This window comes from Schistocerca cancellata, chromosome 1, assembly GCF_023864275.1.
Source record: "Schistocerca cancellata isolate TAMUIC-IGC-003103 chromosome 1, iqSchCanc2.1, whole genome shotgun sequence".
Classification (NCBI taxonomy): Eukaryota; Metazoa; Arthropoda; class Insecta; order Orthoptera; family Acrididae; genus Schistocerca; species Schistocerca cancellata.
In genome coordinates this window covers 591,527,921-591,550,643 of record NC_064626.1, presented here as the reverse complement: position 1 = coordinate 591,550,643, position 22,723 = coordinate 591,527,921, and the positions used below count along the sequence as shown (strand labels likewise).

Sequence of the window (22,723 nt, the reverse complement as noted above, 5' to 3'; positions counted from 1 at the left end):
TATGTACTGGGAACAAGCTACTGATATCGGTGTTCCTTTAGTCTTCAACTTCATGTCAAGTAATAGGTTTCGGGAAATAAAGAAATTGATTCATCTCAATGACAACTCCAAAATAGACAGAAACGACAATATGTACAAACTGAGGTTGTACTTTGAAATGCTGAAAAAGGAATTTGGTAAATTTGGCGTATTTCATTTAGAACTCTCAATTGATGAAATGATGGTAAGTTATTATGGCAAACATTCAGTTAAAATGTTTCTGAGGGGAAAGCCTATCAAATATGGATATAAAATTTGGTGTCTTACAAGTTCCTATGGCCTTCTTTATAATTTTTCGCCATACTGTGGCAAGACTGACAACAAACAGGAGCCTTTAGGTGCAAGGGTAATAAATTAACTAACCAGCATAATTCCAGAATGAGAGGAGCCGAATTATAAGCTTTTTTCCGACAACTTTTTCACCAGTGTTGACACACTGATCACACTCGGAAAGAGTAAAATGAAAGCTATAGGAACAGTAAGAGAGATCCGAACTAATGCATGTTCTTTGAGTGACTCGAAAATAATGGCAAAAGGAAAGGAACGAGGATTCTATGACTACATATTTGACAAAGAGAAAGAAGTTCTGGTTGTGAAATGGAGTGACAACAAACCAATATGTGTAGCGACAAATTACAGTACTTTTACTCCTCTGAGTTCTACTAAAAGGTACTCACAGGCAAAGAAAAAGAAAATATCTGTTACAATGCCACATCTCATTGAAGAATACCGTACAATGCCCATATGGGTGGCGTAGATCTACTGGACAAGCAGATATCGCTTTATAGGGCGAGGATAAGGTCAAAGAAATGGTGGTGGCCATTATTCACACAGATGATAGATATCTGCGTAGTAAACACATGGCGTGCACCGATGGAGAATAGTGACGTTTTACCTATCAAAGAATACAGGATCAGTACCAAAACGCAGAGGACCACAATGAAGCAAATTGATGGGAGGACGGGTGAGCAGAGATGTACGACTAGATCCAGGAAATCATTTCATTGTGCCAAGTAAAACACAGAAGAGATGTGCTTAGAGAGGTGCAATGTTGGTGTACACGACAAGTGTTTTGCTTCAATTCATACTGAACAGACATTCAATAATATTAAAGCATCCTTTATTTATTGTTTGTGTTGTTTCTTACAATATTATGCATGGAGAATATGGTTGTGAATTTGGATAGCGCATTTGGCCAATGTCCAAAAAATGGGGCGGTCTGTAGATTTTGTTCTAATAAACAGAAAATTTTCAGAACAAATTTTTATTCAATTAATCACTCAATGTAATGTATTTACGTATAAAAGTTTGCAAAAAATGATCCGATAGAGTTTTGGCCAGTAATGGGTTAATATCGTGTCGCAGCTCCTTTTGTCCGGGGTATGCTAGCAAGTAGACATGGAATGGACTCTACAAGTCGTCGGAAGTCCCCTACAGAAATACTGAGCCATGCTGCCTCTATAGCTGCCCATAATTGCGGAAGTGTAACAGGTGCAGGATGTTGTGCCGAAGTAGCCTCTCGATTACGTCCCATAAATGTTCGATGGGATTCATGTCGGACGATCTGGGTGGCCGAATCATTTGATCAAATTATTCAGAATGTTGTTCAAATCGATCACGAGCAACTGTGACCCAGTGACATGGCGCACTGTCATCCATAAGAGCTCTAACGTTGTTTGGGAACTAGAAGTTATTGGATGGCTGGAAATGGTCACCAAGTATCCGAGCATAAGCGTTTCCAGTTAATGATCGATTCATTTCGACCAGAGGACCCAGTCCATTCTAAGTAAACACAGCCCATTCCATTATGGAACTTCCACCAGCTTGCACCCTGCCTTGTTGACAACATGGCTTTGTGAAGTCTGTGCTTCACTCGAACACCACCATCAGCTCTTTCCAACTGAAATCGGCACTTTTATGATCAGGCCACAGTTTTCCAGTCGTGTACGATCCAGCCGATATGGTCGCGAGTCCAGGACAGGCGCTGCAGGCTAAGTGCAGTTAGCAAAGGCACTAGCGTCTGTCTTCTGGTGCTGTAGCCCATTAACTCCAAATTTCACCACACTCTCCTAACGGATACGTTCGTCGTACAACCCAAATTGATTTCTGCCGTTATTTGACGCATTGTTGCTTGTCTGTCAGCAATGACAACTCTATGCAGACGCCACTGCTCTAGGTCGTCAAGTGAAAGCCGTCGGCCCCTGCGTTGTTTATGGTGGGACATAATGCCTGAAATCTGGTATTCTTGGCACACTCTTAACGCAGTGGATCTCGGGATATTGAATTCTCTAACGATTTCCAACTGAAGAGTTCCATGCGTCAAGCTCCAACTACCAGTCTGCGTTCAAAGGCTGTTGATTACCGTCGTCCGGCCATAACCACGTCGGAAACCTTTTTACATGAATTACCTGAGTAGAAATGACAGCTCCGTATGCATTGCGCTTTTATACCTTGTGTACGCGATACTGCCACCATATTTATACGGTATGCACATACTGTATAAATCTCTTTCCATGACTTTTGTCACCTCAGTGTATGTTTACCCACCTGCCCCTAACATGTGTTAACCTCTTCATATCCACAGAGCTACAATTTACAACATATACGACAAATTATTTTACGAAGGCTATTATAATCCCTATCCGTTTTTACAAGTTTCCCTAAAAAGTTATAGTTGACAACTTCTGCAACAGCTGGGACAGCGTTTAAAGAATTTTTGAGATCAGGGGATGCTCCAGCTGGGCATGGTGGAAGAATAATTACGACCACAGCACGTGTTACATCGTCATGTTTCTGTTCCTCGACGTCTATAAACAAACTTCATACCAATAATAGCTATTCCCTTTCTAACAGCTGCGAGTATTTAACGAAGGGAAAACGACAGTGGGTTTCTCTAAGCGTCCTTATCTCTTTTGTATCATTTCCATGGTCCCTGGAAGAGATACGCGGTACTGCTAGAAGAATTAAATGCTTGATTACCCCAAGGATCGCATAAAGTATTTCAACAAAGTACAGCGTAAAGTTCATTGTCGTCAGCCGTCTTACCTGGTCAGAGTGTCAGCTGCTATTTAAAACGGAGAAAACTGAGTTTCGAGCTGTTATTAAATATTTTCATTTGGAAGGTTACACTGACCCGCAGATCAAAACAGAATTGGGTTAAGTTCACGTGGACTCTGCACCACCATTGAAAACCCTTTACGTTAGGATTAATGAATTTAAACGTGGTCGGATAAGCATACACTCCGGCGGTCACCAATTAAGAAAACATTGACAAAATCCATCATACGTTAATGCTAGCCCTTCGAAAACAATTCTGAGATTTCTGAGACTGTAGACATCTGAACTGAGCAAACGCATTATGACCTGCACGGAAAATTAGCTACGAAGAAGCTGTGTGCGATGTGGGCGCCGCGATTGCTCACAATAGACCAATAGCGCTTCCTGCACAACATTTCAGCACAAAGTCTGGCGATATTTAATCACAGTGTGCAAGATTTTTTGCGCCAATTTGTGATTGTTGCTGAAACATCACCCGTCATTTCGAGCCAGAATCAAAACGCCTGTCAGAACAACTGACAAAGGCTGGTGAAAAGCACCGATGAATGTAAAAACCATTTTGTCAGCTGGTAAGGTGATGGCCACGATTTTTTTGAGATTACCAAGGAATAATCCTCATACTGTACTTGGAAAAACTGAACCATATTTTGCTTAATTTTTGGATCGTTTGAAAGAAATGGTTCAAATGGGTCTGAGCACTATGTGACTTAACTTCTGAGGTCATCAGTTGCCTAGAACTTAGAACTACTTAAACCTAACTAACCTAAGGACATCGCAAACATCCATGCCCGAGGCAGGATTCGAACCTGCGACCGTAGCGGTCGCTCGGTTCCAGACTGTAGCGCCTAGAACCGCACGGCCACTCCGGCCGGCGGATCGTTTGAAACTTGCGTTGGCTGAAAAAAGACCAAAATTGCAGGCAAAAAAGTGGTCTTTCGCAAATATAACGCACCACCTCATACGTCAACGATAACAATGGTGGAACTGCATAAATTGGCCTTTGAATTTGTTCCGCTTCCACCATATTCACAAGGTATAGCCCCAGTGACTTCCTCCTGTAGCGTAACTTGAAAGTTTGGTTGTCTGGGAAGAAATTTTCAGAAAATGAAGAAGTGATAGTTACAGTCAAAGAGTGTTTTGCAGAGCCTGGCAGAACCTATTTTTCCGCAAGGATGAAAAAAACTGGAAAATGACTATACCAAGTGTATATCATTCAAAGGGGACTATGTTGAGAAGTAAGGAGACTTGTTTACAAAATGACAATTTTTCTTCAGCTTTTACCAAACGTATCAAATCACCGTTGTATTTCACCAACAGCTGCTGCTAGCTATGTAAATGAAGGTAAAAAAATATCAAATCACCCACAAACTGAAACTTCTATGCTTTCTCATGATTTATATACTCGCCATAATAATTAAATATCGATCGATATTTAGGTACATTTATTTCAAGCTATTAAACAAACTTTGAAAATAAAAAAGTTGAAAAAAGTGCGGTCTAATTTTTTTGAGATGATTTATCTTAAAGTAAGAAATAAAATAGATTAGAGAAACAATAGACGAGCGTTTGAGTGATGCTCGAAACCGTGTACAGCAAATAAGGTGCCGATTGACAATTTAAAATTTAGTGTTAGAATCCTGAACTCTAAAGTATACTGGAGGATATTTCTCTGACGCAATTGCAATCAATGGGCTCCTTATGGTCACCAATGTATGAGCGCTGCAGCTGCTGTACACGGTTTCGAACATCATAGGTGCGTCAAGTCTTTCTTCAATCCATTTTCTTCCTTTTAGACAAATTATGTCACAAAATATTTTGCCATTTGTTTTTTCAGAACTCTTTTTGTCCCAGGATTATCCCAGCAAATCTGTCTTCCACTGATATTCCTTACTAGTGATTTCATGTGTTCATTGCTCCGTAGCTTGATGAGGTCATTTAAAATGTAGCACAAACTTGGATTGGCCAGCAACGGAGCAGGAAATCGGATGGCCAGACATTTAAAGTAAAGCACACAGAAATCAACTCTAGATGGGTGGACGGGGCTTTCATCTCAGCTCCTCCCAGTGCGAGTGTAGTGCGCAACACCGCCACACACAACACTATAAGAAGTAGGGCTGTTGGTAATTATTGATAGATCGATACTTTTCAAAAACTACCGACATATACACACAATATCTTTTTCACTGATGTATCGATAATTTACTTAGAGTTTGAAATGTCGAATACCGATATTTTTGTTTTACATTATATTTTTTTCACAATTTTCTATAAATATTTAAAGTTGTTCTTTTGAAATTGTTGTAGAACATAAATTTTACTTTCGCTGTGTGAAGGAGTCTTACTACTTTTTGAGCTTTCATCACGTCCAGTCTTTCTCTTTGACAGCTTGAAGCAAATGTAGATGGCCCAAAGAGGAAGTCACTGGGGGGGGGGGGGGGGGGGGGCGATGGGAATGGAATTACAAGATATCCAATTTGAAGAAATAGCACACCAGTTGTGTTAAAAAACAATTTTTATCGCAAGTAGTGTGTTATTCCTTCACATCGGCATTCTTATAAAACAGCAGACGTGTGAGGGGGAATACTGACGTAATTGGCGCACGCTGCTACCAACAGAAACTGCAACGATTAGCTTCGCCACGCAATTTTGACACTACAACTTTATGTCGCTGGCGTTTGCAGAAGTTAAAAAACAGGGAATCTGATATGAAGTGTTCGAGACAAATCCGATATATGACGAAACCGAACGACGGAGCCAACGGGCACCTTTTATTGTGACGCATCTGCAGTTACCATTGTTAGCAATGTGGCTTTGCTCATGCGTGAACGTGCATCGTTTTCCTTTCATTTCTTGCTTTAGGGGGCGTAAGCACAATGCTAGCTTGTTGATGTACAGAATATCTAATAATAAATCAATATTTAAATATACAGCTCAGAAACTGGCAGTATATTTACAATGTCCAGCCGATATGTTATTTGGTCGGAACGTCATATTTTTTCCCTCAGTGAATTGATACGTCGATAACTTTTTCGATACATCTTGGGCCGAAAGTGATATATTTTTAAATATCGACATATCAGATTTCCGATATTTTTATAAATATCAACAGTCCTAGTAAGAACCTTTGTTGATAGTGCCTGTGGAATTACTAATTTAGGCGGTGTCTTGCTGTAAGCAGCATTTTTAATGGAAATCATTGCTCACTAGGGCTGTATTTGATGAAGAATTTCATATTTACGACTAAGCGTGCAGCACTATAGTGTCTGAAATATTAGAATTCGTATCGGTCTTTGATCTCAAGATTTTTAAAAAAGAATATTTCATTTGATTACTGGTTTCTATCCATCATGAAAATATATGTTTTAATAAAATGGAATAAATACCAAAATTATACCCTACATAAGAGCATAAGAAAAACAGGTAATGAAAGTGAAAGAGAAACGATAGGGCATTATCAGCACGATGGAGCCAGAGTAGGTATAGTATGCTTATAGCTGCAACACAGACAAGGGTTGTGCACGCTAGGCTGCGGCAAACCACTATAGTGAATTATACTATATCTGAATCCTTGTCTTTTATTTGGCGCGCAGCTTTCCACCAGATGAGACAACTGCTGGGTTCCCCTATGTCCTACGCCAAATAGTAGTCTTGTTCTGCTAACCACGCATAGTAAGTATTCTTGGAAGAATAAAAATGTAGAGGATATGTTTTAGTCATGCATGATTAACGGACTCTCTGTAGCGAGTGTACGAGAACATGACATGTAGCTGTAGGTTGAAGTTTGCAGTGGGACCTCGATATATAACAAGATAGCTCGACTGAAACAGCACTGTCCTCGAAAGAGAAAGGCCTGGCATCAGAGGTATTTTGGAACCCACTTATTAACTTGTCACAAATACCGCACCTTTTGTTCAAGAAACTCCGGTTTTACTATGGGGAAGGAAGCCATATTTCAAACTCCTGCACTGTTCCAAAAAGGTGCTGGATTGCACTGCTGGTAGAACATTGTCTGTGGAGATTTTAAGAGAACCAGAGAGAAGGATCAGATTGAACCATCGTCTAGATGATGAAGTTGTTCGAATGGCTCCAATGGAAGACAGTTGAACGGAATTCATTCGTTCCTCTATTAGCCAATGTCAGCGACAAATACTGATGTACTCGGTCGGAAAACTCATCCTGACTGACGTGTTCAGGGCGCAGCCAGGAGGCGACCACGCTGGAAGACGTCCAGGATCTGGTGAGTCCCAACGCCGCCATGCTGCGATTGTTGGGGCTGTGGAGCGCGCCGGGCTCTGCTGGTGAAGGCACCAGGGGCGTCACAGCTTTGGCGCGCGGATGGTTCTGCTGGGTCATGGTGCTCTTCATAGCGGTCACCAGCGCGGGCAAGCTGTGCCTGGACACCCCTGAGGAGCTGACCGCGCTGGCCGACTACGGCTACACTGTGTTTCATTTGTCTGCCGTTACAGTGAAGGTAAGCAGCTTTCTAATAGGCTGATGGATAGTGAAAAATGAGCAACCTCCAGCATGTTCTCACATGATTAAATTTTAATTCACATATTATACAAGTCGTGCACTGTACATACATGGTATCACATGTATGTGCAGCTTCGAAGTAGTCCTGCAGTTGGGCGTACAGATGATGGTAGACGTTATATGGATACATTGAAAAACATTTCGATAATTTCGGCAGATTAGAGCCACGTGGAAGAAGCAACAAAGGATGATCAGACCTAACATCTCGTCGACCATATTAAAGACGGATCACAACTTCGGATTGGGGAAGGATGATGAAGGAAGTTGGGTGTGCCCAGTGAAAGGAACCCTTCTGAAATACTGCTTCAGCGATTTGAAGAAATCATGGAAAACCAAAAAGATGGATGGTTGGATGGGTATTGATGTTCAAAAAAATGGTTCAAATGGCTCTGAGCACTATGCGGCTTAGCTTCTGAGGTCATCAGTCGCCTAGAACTTAGAACTAATTAAACCTAACTAACCTAAGGACATCACACACATCCATGCCCAAGGCAGGATTCGAACCTGCGGCCGTAGCGGTTGCTCAGTTCCAGACTGTAGCGCCTAGAACGGCACGGCCACTCCGGCCGGCTATTGATGTTCCCCTCGTCCCTTAAATATGCTCCCAGTGCCTTACTACTGCGTCACCTCATTCGCTATGAGCCACATATCGGATATAACTGTTTGGCCTCAGTTGACAACCGCGTGCCACACATCAATTTAAAGAGCTTGTCGGTGAATAATGGTAATGGTGAGTTGATGGGACGCTGAATGACTGTATGCAAAACATATTACATGGAGAGTTCGATTTTTATCCATATTAGTTGACAATTCAACCATAAAACAAGAAATCGAACCTCCATCTCTGTTTTCAGATTCTCACTAATGGCAACTTGGTCAGGATATGTGCATGCAAACAAGTGGTAAGTGCCAAATACGTAGCTGTCATTTGTAGTAACGTGAGCGGCGTTCTTGCCAGCAAAATGCTTCTCAGGGCGATTTGTATAAATCCGAACATAATGTGGACAACTACGAATCAGATAAAAATCGTGAATCTGTTCTTAATCGCAAATACGTTTCAGGAGTTGGTGCTAATCAAGTACATGTGAGTAAGTAGTGAAGCAAATAAACAATGTTCACTTGTGTCCTTTGTATACATATATATAAAATTCGTCTGCTCCCGTCCCTCTGTATATGCAAGCTAATCTCAGCAACTGCTGTCGGGTTTCAGATTCGGTTTTGACTAATAGGTACATGGATCACGAAGAAGACTGTGTATATAATTTACAATACTGTCTGAATTATGCTTAATTAAGATTGCTCGTCCCCGTAAAAACGATGCCGTTGCTACCTAGCGAACATCACATGGCAGAGCAGAAGTTACTCTGGACCAGGGCCGGCCCGAAATTCTGCACGCGTGCGGTGCTCTTGCACATGTGCAACTTCCGGGTCACAGCGTGCACGCCGCAGCCGTCAGCGTTCAGGTAGTGCATGTTTCTACGCACAGATGTCGCTCCTCTGTTACACAAAGTGCGTCATGGTTCAAATGGCTCTGAGCACTATGGGACTTAACATCTATGGTCATCAGTCCCCTAGAACTTAGAACTACTTAAACCTAACTAACCTAAGGACAGCACACAACACCCAGTCATCACGAGGCAGAGAAAATCCCTGTCCCCGCCGGGAATCGAACCCGGGAACCCGGGCGCGGGAAGCGAGAACGCTACCGCACGACCACGAGCTGCGGACAAAGTGCGTCATCGTTACCTCGTATGTATATAACAACCTGGGCTGTATCTGTAAGATCTGTTGCTTCATCGAGCGCAACAGAGAAAGCAACAAAGTATTTAGCCTTATTTATTAGCTGCCTGTGCAGATCGCCGGCCATAGCACTGATACGTCTTGTCACTGTTTGTTTGGATAGACTGATTTCTTGAAACCTGCTAACGTTCGTGGGACACACAAGTTCTGCAGCATCAATCAGACACCCTTTCACAAACTCCCCTTCGGAAAAGGGTTTCCCAGATTGTGCAATTCTTAATGCGATTTTAAAACTTGCTCGCAGTGAAGATTTACTGTGGTTGTCACTCTGGAAAATTGAAAACAGTACATTGTACAGCGTACAGTGAAACAGACATAAATGTAACACAAGAAACTGAGAGTTCAAGAAGTATCAGTTACTTTGACGTACAGTAAAATCGAGTTGATGTGTCTCATTCATTTTATGAAGGACATTTAATTTTGCTTGCCGTTCTTCACTGTTGAGTACACTACACTCGTCTTTCTGATATGTATTGTAATGTCTTTCAATTGAAAACTTACACTGGACGCCTATTATTCGGCGGCACAGCAAACACTGAGTTTTCACCAACGGCAACAAAAAAGAATTGCAGTTCCCAGTCATTTTTAAACGACTGAGAACATAGATCTCCCGTCCTTTGCTTTTTCACAGTACTTGCCATTTCTCAGTACTTCGCTGTTAAGGTTACGGTCACAAGGGGTAAACGAGACTGGATACGTTGCGCTCTTGCTTGTACCAGGGAAGTGGAGCCGCCGTGCATTTAGGACACATGTCTAATAACAGATGTCGCTGTCGCACACGTGCGCATATGTGCAGCACTTCCGCACGTCTGCACACTGTGCAGCGTTTGGCCGGCCCTGCTCTAGACGGCAGCAAGCGTGTACAAAGTCCTGGGTGATGTGGTGGTCTAGCGGTTTATGCCCGCTTCACACGCCGGCCCGAGGGTTCCGCCTGTTCCCGTCTCTAGCGTTGCTCTGCAAGAGCTTCTTTGTTTGTCCTCAGTGTCGTGTGAGTCGTTGTGAGGGTCACATCGTTGTTTGTTTCTCCACGTGTCGTATTTGTGATTCCATTTTGACGTGGCGTTGTCTTGCGCCGTGATGTCCATGGCTCCCAGGGACATTCCACGTGTAGGTACCGTCATTTGTAGTTTTGGCAAGTCCACGCGTCATGCGCAGCCAATTTCGTTATAAATGCGTGACTGGCTTTTATATACGATCAAGGTCATTTCAGAACAGGCTACACGGTTTACTTTGTTTCCCAATCGTGTGTGTTTTATGTCACGTTCATAGACCCGCTTCAGTTTGACAGCCTCCTTTATGCGGCACGGACAAGGAGTCCGTTTCCGTAATCGCGATGGCTCTAGTAGCACGGTTATTCTGGCGATGGCGGCGGTCGAATATACGAGCGTTAGGGTCTTTAACCTTTGGCCCGAAGCTGATGACCGTTTCCTGAAGATCGTCCTGCTTTCGTTTGGGGATATACGGAATATACGGCGGAAACGCTGGTCCGCTCAACATCGTTTACAAGTTTATTGCGAAGTTCGATCCGTGGACATGGTGATGAAACGGAATATTCTTCCTCATTTGCTAGTGTTTGGATGCCTGGTACATGTAATTTACACAGGACGAGAACGGACTTGTTTTATATGTGAAACGTCCCCTTAGAACAATTTATACACGACTGTGCTTAACCTGACACACAATATTATTTAGCGCAACGCAATCTGACTTTCAAAAATCCCTACAAAAGAATGGCCCTGACTAACATTAACCTATACCTTTCACAAATCACTTACCTCACAAAAATCTTCGTTACTGGAACTACTGCAATACAGCGAGCGCCACTATTGCCAGCTAAATAAAAGATTCAAACTATGGAAGGCACTAACTACTGATAGGGATAGTTAGCAAATGAAAGATTTTAATAGAGAACAAACACTGTATTTACCTTAATAATCATAATATATATATATAACAGTTCAATTTCAAAACTCCGCCATCTCTCTCCCCACATCCACCACTGCTGGCGGCTCACCTCCAACTGCGCAACGCTACGCGCTGTTCACATCCAGCTGCCGCTGCCCAACACTACAATGGCAGACAACAATGCAAACTAGCCACAGACTGCACACAGCACAGCCAGTGATTTTCATACAGAGCGATACGTAACGTTGCCAATAATAAAACATAAACAGCCTACTTACATACGTAATGCAAGTGAACGCCTCCGTACAAACTGCTTGTGTCATATTACGGTATTAACATCCAATCATGAACAACGTAAAAGGCTAAATTCAGCGAATCTGGTTCCCCAAGCGACAGCCATTGCGACTAACCATGTTTCTGAAGGGCAAGGCAAGCCATTGCGCGGTGGTACTAGTGCATTTCCGTCGTTAGCCTCGCGTCAGGACTTAGCCACTGTGGCTTCCGCGCCGCCACCACCATCACTTCAAAACAACCGTAGACGGACGCAAGGAGTCAGACGGTTCCTCTTCGCTTCTCCGCTCCACTGAAAAGATGCGGTGCAGGAGGCCTCTCCCCTCCCTGAGTTTAGGCCGAATGATAGCATGTCGGTTGTTGTTCAAGATTCGAAAGTGTCCGACCCGGCTCCCGAGTCCAAGACCGCCGCTTCGGAGTCACGTGAGGATAGACCTGTTCCGGAGCTCCGTACCATATCGACGGAGTTGCCAGACATGCCTGAGTCTGTAACGCATTCCCACCGTTCTTCTGCCCCCCCCCCCCCACCCTCCGGATGGGGAAAGCGTGCCACAAGCCGCTTTTGATCGAGCCCCGATCAGCCCAAGTTTGCCAGCGGCACATGTGGTGACGGTAAAAAACGTATGGTCAGTTTCCGATTCCGTTGATTCCCAGGAGCTGCACCGCCCGCCTGTTCCTGATACTGAATTTTCGCAGGAGCCCACCCGCCCCCCTTTCAAGTTGCTGCATGCGGCAGTCGCTTTCCCGCACTGCCACAACAGACAACTTTTTCAACTTGAGCGCGTGCCATCGTGAAAAAAGATAGAGAAAGAGGATGGAAGAGAGGGTCCATCTCTTTAGTCAGATTCATCCGTTGACTCTGCCATAGACTGTTGACGATCATTTGCAAGAAATCGACTGTATAGTTTTGGCAATCGATAGATGCAAGCCTATACCTTTCTTACCTTGAATGAGAACAGGAGCTCCACCGCCCGCATGTTCCTGATACTGAATTTTCGCAGGAGCCCACCAGCCCCCCTTTCAAGTTGCTGCATGCGGCAGTCGCTTTCCCGCACTGCCGCAACAGACAACTTTTTCAACTTGAGCGCGTGCCATCGTGAAAAAAGAAAGAGAAAGAGGATGGAAGAGAGGGTCCATCTCTTTAGTCAGATTCATCCGTTGACTCTGCCATAGACTGTTGACGATCATTTGCAAGAAATCGACTGTATAGTTTTGGCAATCGATAGATGCAAGCCTATACCTTTCTTACCTTGAATGAGAACAGGAGCTGCACCGCCCGCATGTTCCTGATACTGAATTTTCGCAGGAGCCCACCAGCCCCCCTTTCAAGTTGCTGCATGCGGCAGTCGCTTTCCCGCACTGCCGCAACAGACAACTTTTTCAACTTGAGCGCGCGCCATCGTGAAAAAAGAAAGAGAAAGAGGATGGAAGAGAGGGTCCATCTCTTTAGTCAGATTCATCCGTTGACTCTGCCATAGACTGTTGACGATCATTTGCAAGAAATCGACTGTATAGTTTTGGCAATCGATAGATGCAAGCCTATACCTTTCTTACCTTGAATGAGAACAGGAGCTGCACCGCCCGCATGTTCCTGATACTGAATTTTCGCAGGAGCCCACCAGCCCCCCTTTCAAGTTGCTGCATGCGGCAGTCGCTTTCCCGCACTGCCGCAACAGACAACTTTTTCAACTTGAGCGCGTGCCATCGTGAAAAAAGAAAGAGAAAGAGGATGGAAGAGAGGGTCCATCTCTTTAGTCAGATTCATCCGTTGACTCTGCCATAGACTGTTGACGATCATTTGCAAGAAATCGACTGTATAGTTTTGGCAATCGATAGATGCAAGCCTATACCTTTCTTACCTTGAATGAGAACAGGAGCTGCACCGCCCGCATGTTCCTGATACTGAATTTTCGCAGGAGCCCACCAGCCCCCCTTTCAAGTTGCTGCATGCGGCAGTCGCTTTCCCGCACTGCCGCAACAGACAACTTTTTCAACTTGAGCGCGCGCCATCGTGAAAAAAGAAAGAGAAAGAGGATGGAAGAGAGGGTCCATCTCTTTAGTCAGATTCATCCGTTGACTCTGCCATAGACTGTTGACGATCATTTGCAAGAAATCGACTGTATAGTTTTGGCAATCGATAGATGCAAGCCTATACCTTTCTTACCTTGAATGAGAACAGGAGCTGCACCGCCCGCATGTTCCTGATACTGAATTTTCGCAGGAGCCCACCAGCCCCCCTTTCAAGTTGCTGCATGCGGCAGTCGCTTTCCCGCACTGCCGCAACAGACAACTTTTTCAACTTGAGCGCGTGCCATCGTGAAAAAAGATAGAGAAAGAGGATGGAAGAGAGGGTCCATCTCTTTAGTCAGATTCATCCGTTGACTCTGCCATAGACTGTTGACGATCATTTGCAAGAAATCGACTGTATAGTTTTGGCAATCGATAGATGCAAGCCTATACCTTTCTTACCTTGAATGAGAACAGGAGCTCCACCGCCCGCATGTTCCTGATACTGAATTTTCGCAGGAGCCCACCAGCCCCCCTTTCAAGTTGCTGCATGCGGCAGTCGCTTTCCCGCACTGCCGCAACAGACAACTTTTTCAACTTGAGCGCGCGCCATCGTGAAAAAAGAAAGAGAAAGAGGATGGAAGAGAGGGTCCATCTCTTTAGTCAGATTCATCCGTTGACTCTGCCATAGACTGTTGACGATCATTTGCAAGAAATCGACTGTATAGTTTTGGCAATCGATAGATGCAAGCCTATACCTTTCTTACCTTGAATGAGAACAGGAGCTCCACCGCCCGCATGTTCCTGATACTGAATTTTCGCAGGAGCCCACCAGCCCCCCTTTCAAGTTGCTGCATGCGGCAGTCGCTTTCCCGCACTGCCGCAACAGACAACTTTTTCAACTTGAGCGCGTGCCATCGTGAAAAAAGAAAGAGAAAGAGGATGGAAGAGAGGGTCCATCTCTTTAGTCAGATTCATCCGTTGACTCTGCCATAGACTGTTGACGATCATTTGCAAGAAATCGACTGTATAGTTTTGGCAATCGATAGATGCAAGCCTATACCTTTCTTACCTTGAATGAGAACAGGAGCTGCACCGCCCGCATGTTCCTGATACTGAATTTTCGCAGGAGCCCACCAGCCCCCCTTTCAAGTTGCTGCATGCGGCAGTCGCTTTCCCGCACTGCCGCAACAGACAACTTTTTCAACTTGAGCGCGTGCCATCGTGAAAAAAGATAGAGAAAGAGGATGGAAGAGAGGGTCCATCTCTTTAGTCAGATTCATCCGTTGACTCTGCCATAGACTGTTGACGATCATTTGCAAGAAATCGACTGTATAGTTTTGGCAATCGATAGATGCAAGCCTATACCTTTCTTACCTTGAATGAGAACAGGAGCTGCACCGCCCGCATGTTCCTGATACTGAATTTTCGCAGGAGCCCACCAGCCCCCCTTTCAAGTTGCTGCATGCGGCAGTCGCTTTCCCGCACTGCCGCAACAGACAACTTTTTCAACTTGAGCGCGTGCCATCGTGAAAAAAGATAGAGAAAGAGGATGGAAGAGAGGGTCCATCTCTTTAGTCAGATTCATCCGTTGACTCTGCCATAGACTGTTGACGATCATTTGCAAGAAATCGACTGTATAGTTTTGGCAATCGATAGATGCAAGCCTATACCTTTCTTACCTTGAATGAGAACAGGAGCTCCACCGCCCGCATGTTCCTGATACTGAATTTTCGCAGGAGCCCACCAGCCCCCCTTTCAAGTTGCTGCATGCGGCAGTCGCTTTCCCGCACTGCCGCAACAGACAACTTTTTCAACTTGAGCGCGTGCCATCGTGAAAAAAGAAAGAGAAAGAGGATGGAAGAGAGGGTCCATCTCTTTAGTCAGATTCATCCGTTGACTCTGCCATAGACTGTTGACGATCATTTGCAAGAAATCGACTGTATAGTTTTGGCAATCGATAGATGCAAGCCTATACCTTTCTTACCTTGAATGAGAACAGGAGCTGCACCGCCCGCATGTTCCTGATACTGAATTTTCGCAGGAGCCCACCAGCCCCCCTTTCAAGTTGCTGCATGCGGCAGTCGCTTTCCCGCACTGCCGCAACAGACAACTTTTTCAACTTGAGCGCGCGCCATCGTGAAAAAAGAAAGAGAAAGAGGATGGAAGAGAGGGTCCATCTCTTTAGTCAGATTCATCCGTTGACTCTGCCATAGACTGTTGACGATCATTTGCAAGAAATCGACTGTATAGTTTTGGCAATCGATAGATGCAAGCCTATACCTTTCTTACCTTGAATGAGAACAGGAGCTGCACCGCCCGCATGTTCCTGATACTGAATTTTCGCAGGAGCCCACCAGCCCCCCTTTCAAGTTGCTGCATGCGGCAGTCGCTTTCCCGCACTGCCGCAACAGACAACTTTTTCAACTTGAGCGCGTGCCATCGTGAAAAAAGAAAGAGAAAGAGGATGGAAGAGAGGGTCCATCTCTTTAGTCAGATTCATCCGTTGACTCTGCCATAGACTGTTGACGATCATTTGCAAGAAATCGACTGTATAGTTTTGGCAATCGATAGATGCAAGCCTATACCTTTCTTACCTTGAATGAGAACAGGAGCTGCACCGCCCGCATGTTCCTGATACTGAATTTTCGCAGGAGCCCACCAGCCCCCCTTTCAAGTTGCTGCATGCGGCAGTCGCTTTCCCGCACTGCCGCAACAGACAACTTTTTCAACTTGAGCGCGCGCCATCGTGAAAAAAGAAAGAGAAAGAGGATGGAAGAGAGGGTCCATCTCTTTAGTCAGATTCATCCGTTGACTCTGCCATAGACTGTTGACGATCATTTGCAAGAAATCGACTGTATAGTTTTGGCAATCGATAGATGCAAGCCTATACCTTTCTTACCTTGAATGAGAACAGGAGCTGCACCGCCCGCATGTTCCTGATACTGAATTTTCGCAGGAGCCCACCAGCCCCCCTTTCAAGTTGCTGCATGCGGCAGTCGCTTTCCCGCACTGCCGCAACAGACAACTTTTTCAACTTGAGCGCGTGCCATCGTGAAAAAAGAAAGAGAAAGAGGATGGAAGAGAGGGTCCATCTCTTTAGTCAGATTCATCCGTTGACTCTGCCATAGACTGTTGACGATCATTTGCAAGAAATCGACTGTATAGTTTTGGCAATCGATAGATGCAAGCCTATACCTTTCTTACCTTGAATGAGAACAGGAGCTGCACCGCCCGCATGTTCCTGATACTGAATTTTCGCAGGAGCCCACCAGCCCCCCTTTCAAGTTGCTGCATGCGGCAGTCGCTTTCCCGCACTGCCGCAACAGACAACTTTTTCAACTTGAGCGCGCGCCATCGTGAAAAAAGAAAGAGAAAGAGGATGGAAGAGAGGGTCCATCTCTTTAGTCAGATTCATCCGTTGACTCTGCCATAGACTGTTGACGATCATTTGCAAGAAATCGACTGTATAGTTTTGGCAATCGATAGATGCAAGCCTATACCTTTCTTACCTTGAATGAGAACAGGAGCTGCACCGCCCGCATGTTCCTGATACTGAATTTTCGCAGGAGCCCACCAGCCCCCCTTTCAAGTTGCTGCATGCGGCAGTCGCTTTCCCGCACTGCCGCAACAGACAACTTTTTCAACTTGAGCGCGCGCCATCGTGAAAAAAGAAAGAGAAAGAGGATGGAAGAGAGGGTCCATCTCTTTAGTCAGATTCATCCGTTGACTCTGCCATAGACTGTTGACGGTCATTTGCAAGTAATCAACTGTATAGTTTTGGCAATCGATAGATGCAAGCCTATACCTTTCTTACCTTGAATGAGAACAGAATTAATTCCGAGCTTAGACTTGCGGTGCTGCGACATTTTATTTATGATTCATGTGCAGACGTGATATTGAGAAAAATTTTCTATTCCAGGCTTTTCTACTTTCTTGAATGTGGCTCCTGAACTATCTATTGGTACTGCGTTATTTTACAAAGGGAGTACCACTGACTGATTTCAAAGTTCTTGATAATGGCCGAGAAATAGGCTGCACATTTTGTGACCTTACTTTTGATTTTTCTTGATGCCCCTTCAGGATCTGGTAGTTCCAAAGAACGTGCGCATTTTTACAAAGAGGGTATTGTTTATTTATTTCATAAAACTCCGCTGAAACTTCTGTTAGTTGCAGATTTTAATTATGTTTGCGTCCTGTCGATAAGACCTCTAATTTCAGTTTCAGTAACGAACTAGACGATCTGGTGCGTTCTTTGAAAATACGAGATGTGTAGGCCTATCAATATCCCACTCTCGTCAGGTACACGCACTTTTGAGCTACTCCCAGTAGCCGACTCGATCGCTTTTATCTTTCTGACTCTTTATGTGGACAGCTGTTAGCGACAGACGTGATACTCCCTTGTTTCACTGATCACTTTAACTTTAAATCAAGTGCCGCAATCAGTAAAACTGTATCGCCTCCCCTCGATGTTGTACACATCCCTCCTAAATGACCCTACCCTCGAGATTATCGTTCGAGCAGTTTGGACACGTAGCTTGCGTTTGCAGGACCGTTAATCGTCACTTATGGATTGGTGATCACTACGTGCCAAAACCTTTGCTCCGGAAAGCGTTAATGCGTTAGAGCGCTGAGAGGGCGAGGTATCTCCTTGGGACGCAGGAATTTTACTATTCCGCCTTACAACAACTTTATGACGGTGCCAGACAAGCTCCCTTACGGATTATGGATGTCCGCCATGTTAAAGTGAAACTTGTCAGTTAAAGGGACAACAACTGGAAGGACTCAGGCTGCGATCAAAATCGCGCTCCTTCCTACAGGATGAACTGACCTCCTTATAACACCTTATGCGATCGCGGACGCGTCGCAAACGAGCATGTTTGACGTCCCTTATTCGCACCAGTGGTCACAGACTGACATCCCAGCGTGACATTTATACAGAGATCTATATTTACCGATCCTTATGATGTCTCTGCTGCTGGTACGATTGTCCCTGATGAGTTCACTCCTCTCCTCGATCGCGTGGTTTCTCCCGCATTAAATAATGACTTTCTAAGTGACTTTACTTGCGATGATACAGGGTGTATCAAAAAGACTCGTCTGATTTAAAAAATCACAACTATTACGTTATTTGAGATGTGTGCGTGAACAACCTACTATTGGAAAGGGCAAACTCTCGAGTTTTACATGGTTTTGTGTGTGTTTAACATATTTAATGTGTTTTGTGCAGTTTCACGAGAAAAGGTGTACAGTCCATTTTTCTTCGCCGAGAAAACTGTTACATGAAGGACATGTCTCGATATGCTTGAGAACAGTCTTTTCCCACAGTTGGAGACTGATTAGAACGCCTTCATTTACTAACAGAATGGGGCACCGACACATTGGCATCTGGAATTTTTAAATCAAAGGATTACTGAACGATGTATCGCTCGCATTGGATCAAATGATTCAGCCTTACATTACTGGCCTCTAAGGTCATAGGGCATGACTGTATGTGATTATTTCGTGTGTGGGTCCCATTTATGTTCCATTTATGTCCCTCCATCCTTCGATGTCACCAGGACAGACTTCCTTCAGTTTATTGGGCAGCAACCTCCCCCACTTTTGCTACTCAGTGACTTTAATGCCCATCATCCCCTTGCGGTTTTCCCAGGACCTGTCAGAGAGGTGCCCTCTTGGCTTGATCTCCTTAATCAACTCAGCCTCTTTTGCCTTAACACTGGAGCACCCACACTTCTTTCCGACCTTTCGCGCACCTATTCCCATTTGGACCTATCCTTCTGCACTGCCCAGCTTCCCCGTAGTCTTCAGTCTCCTGTTCTTTCTGACATAACTCGATCGACCATTTCCCATGTGCTATCCGTTTACTGACTCCTACCCCACCTGCGTGCATACCCAAATGGCAGCTTACTAAGGCTGATTGGTGGCTTTATTCCTCCCAGCGACCTTTGAAGAACAGTATTTTCCCAGTTGTGATGACCAGGTGGAAAATCTCACAAACATTATCCTTACTGCTGCAGAACGTTCTACTCCTCACGCTTTGTTTTTACCATGCCTTGTCCGACACCCCCGGGATAACAAGGCCGCCCAGCAGTGTTAGTGACGTCACACTAAGCGGCCCATAGCCGACGCAGCAGTCCACGGACACCTCCGTACAGACGCGCCTGATGCCAACGATCTTCTGTCCGTCATACAGAAAGGAGCGAACTATAATTCGAACCAAAGACCAAATTATATATATTCTTGTAAACAGCATAAAGGTTCATAACGAAATATCGATTACATATACGGGCAGGAATAAGTTTAATCGATTGAGGAACTTTGCCACTATTTTATAATTGTCAGAACACTATTTAGCTTTAAAACTCGCATACAGGTGGTGACAAATGCCAACTGACAGCAGGACTTAACATTTTCAAGCTATTACACTGAAAGTAAATTATCTTAAACACTGTCATACATAGCAAAACCCTCACAACGTTCGTTTACAATAAGGTAACAAGAGTTCGCTTTATCTCATAAAACACATGACTATTGTGAATTTACTCATATGTTCATGGTGACAGCTCTTTTCAAGAATTTTTACAAGTGTATCCCCAGTAATAAAGAATGGAAACAAAAGATAGATATCAAATATTCTCCTTTTAACATAGACATCACTGAACACAAGATTCTGTCTTGCACTGTGATACTAAGGGACTGCTCTTTCCTTTAAGAAAAGCCTGACAATTTGAAGTTCACTCTGCTATTGAAGATACACTTCTTGAAACAATATTAAAAATGTTATGAAAGGTAAGGAAATGTAAAACAGCCAAGTGCATTACATGTAAGAATGTGAGCAAAAGGCTGAGGCTCTCTTTACTTACCATTTTCAATCTCTCTACAGCTAATTTCCTTTTTCACGCACAAATCACCAACTGCAAGTCTCATTATTGCTGTCTGTTACAAACAAAGTGCTTTTCTATTTAGAAAATCTGACAATTTGATGTTCATTCTGGTACTGAAGATAAACACTTTTCAGAGGAGTTCTAGAACCTATTCCTGCCCGTATATGTAATCGGTATTTCGTTATGAACCTTTATGCTGTTTACAAGAATATATATAATTTGGTCTTTGGTTCGAATTATAGTTCGCTCCTTTCTGTATGACGGACAGAAGAACGTTAGCAACAGGCGCGTCTGTACGGAGGTGTCCGTGGACTGCTGCGTCGGCTATGGGCCGCTTAGTGTGACGTCTCTAACACTGCTGGGCGGCCTTGTTATCCCGGGGGTGTCGCCTTGTCCCAGTCCCTTGGTGGACTGAGGCATGCCGTGACGCAATCCACGCACGCATCCATCCTCATTCGTGCAAGTGGCTAGACTGAATTGTGTTCAAATTGGGAATTTGTACTGGTGCTGATGACCGCGCAGTTGACCGCCACACATACGAAATATCATCATCATCATCATCATCATCATCGCAGACGGAGACATGCTTTCCACGTTTTAATCCGTCATCCTATGATGGCAAACTGCATTCGTTATAAACAGATGCATGCAAACTGTCGTCGTGTTCTTCGGGGTAGCAAAAAAGCTAGCTGGAGTTTACTCGCTAGTTCTTTTAACAGTTCCACCCCTTCTTCTGTCGTGTGGGCCAACTTCCCACGACTCTCTGGGACCAAGATCCTTCGCCAATTTCTGGCCTGACAGTAGCAGACGCTGTTATCATGGACACTATTGCTATCTCCAACACCTTGGGCCGCCATTTTGCGGACATTCGAGCTCTTCCCACTATCACCCTGCCTTCCTCCATCGGAAAGAGCGGAGGAGGCTCCGGCGATACCCTTCTCTACTCAGAATCGTGAATGCTACAATGCCACCTTTACTATAAGGGAGCTAGATCACGCTCTCAGTTAATCCCGATAATCCACCCCAGGTCCAAATGCTGTCCACATTCAGATATTGCAGCACCTTTCTCTTGCGGGTAAGCACTTTCTGCTTAACACATACAACCACATCTGGGCAGAGGGCACATTTCCCGCACGTTGGCGTGAAGTCACCGTCATACCCATACCTAAGACCGGTAAGGACAAAACATTCCTTCTAGCTACTGCCCCATCTCTCTCACCAGCTGCGTTTGCAAGGTGATGGAATGTATGATTCATGCCCTGCTGGTATTGTGGTACGAGTCTCGCAATTTACTAACGACTGCACAGTGTCGATTTAGAGTGCGGTGTTCTACAGTTGACCATCTCGTTACTTTGTCCACCCATGTCATGAATGGTTTACTGCGGAATTTCCAGACTGTGGCCGTGTTTCTCGATTTGGAGAAGGCCTACAGCATCTGCTGGAGAAGTGGTATCTTCTGTACTCTTTGCATGTGGGGCTTCCATTGCCGCCTGCCCTGTTTTCTTCAGGAATTTTTAAAAGCCCGAGTTTTCAAGGTGCATGTGGGTTCTGCCTTGTCGGACACCTTTATCCATGAAAACGCAGTGCCTCATGGTTCCGTCCTTAGCGTCATCCTCTTTGCTATTGCCATTAACCCTACAACGGCCTGTCTCCTCCCTGGGCATCTCCGGCTCCCTTTTTGTTGGCAATTTCACCACGGACCTGTCTCACTGAGCGGCGTCTTCAGCGATGTCCTGACCGTCTTTACTCCTGGAGCAGCGACAATGGCTTTCGTTTCTCCACTGATAAAACCGTCTGTATGATTTTCTGGTGACGCTAATGGTTTCTCTCACCATCTTTACATCTTGGGGCTGTTGCCCTTCCGTTGGTTGAAGCTACGAAATTCATGGGGCTCAACCACGATAGGGCTGTGTACAGCCCACTGTACAGTCTCTCAGTGTCGTACATGTCCTCAATGGCACTTCCTGGGGTGCCGATCAAATCACCCACCTCCGTTTGTACTGGTCCCTTGTCTGTTCGAAACTCGACTGAGGGTGCTTGGTTTATGAGGTTGCACGTCCATCCCTCTTACGCTGTCTCAACACTGTCCGCCACCGTGGCATCCATTTGGCCCCTGGCACCTTTTACACTAGCTCGTTTGAGAGGCTGTATACTGAAGCTGCTGAACTACACTATCCTACTGCTGTGACTTTGTCCTCAGCAGG

The 22,723-nt window shown here is 44.8% G+C and overlaps 1 protein-coding gene across 1 annotated transcript in view; it reads left to right on the top strand.

The window, feature by feature from the left end:
* The window catches only part of LOC126088385 (uncharacterized), an 89,157-nt gene that overhangs the window by 1,416 nt on the left and 65,018 nt on the right, over positions 1 to 22,723 (top strand). Inside the window, exon 2 of the mRNA XM_049906563.1 lies at positions 7,290 to 7,567. Within this exon, the coding sequence (XP_049762520.1) occupies positions 7,290 to 7,567 (278 nt within the window). The remainder of the gene's footprint in view (positions 1 to 7,289; positions 7,568 to 22,723) is intronic.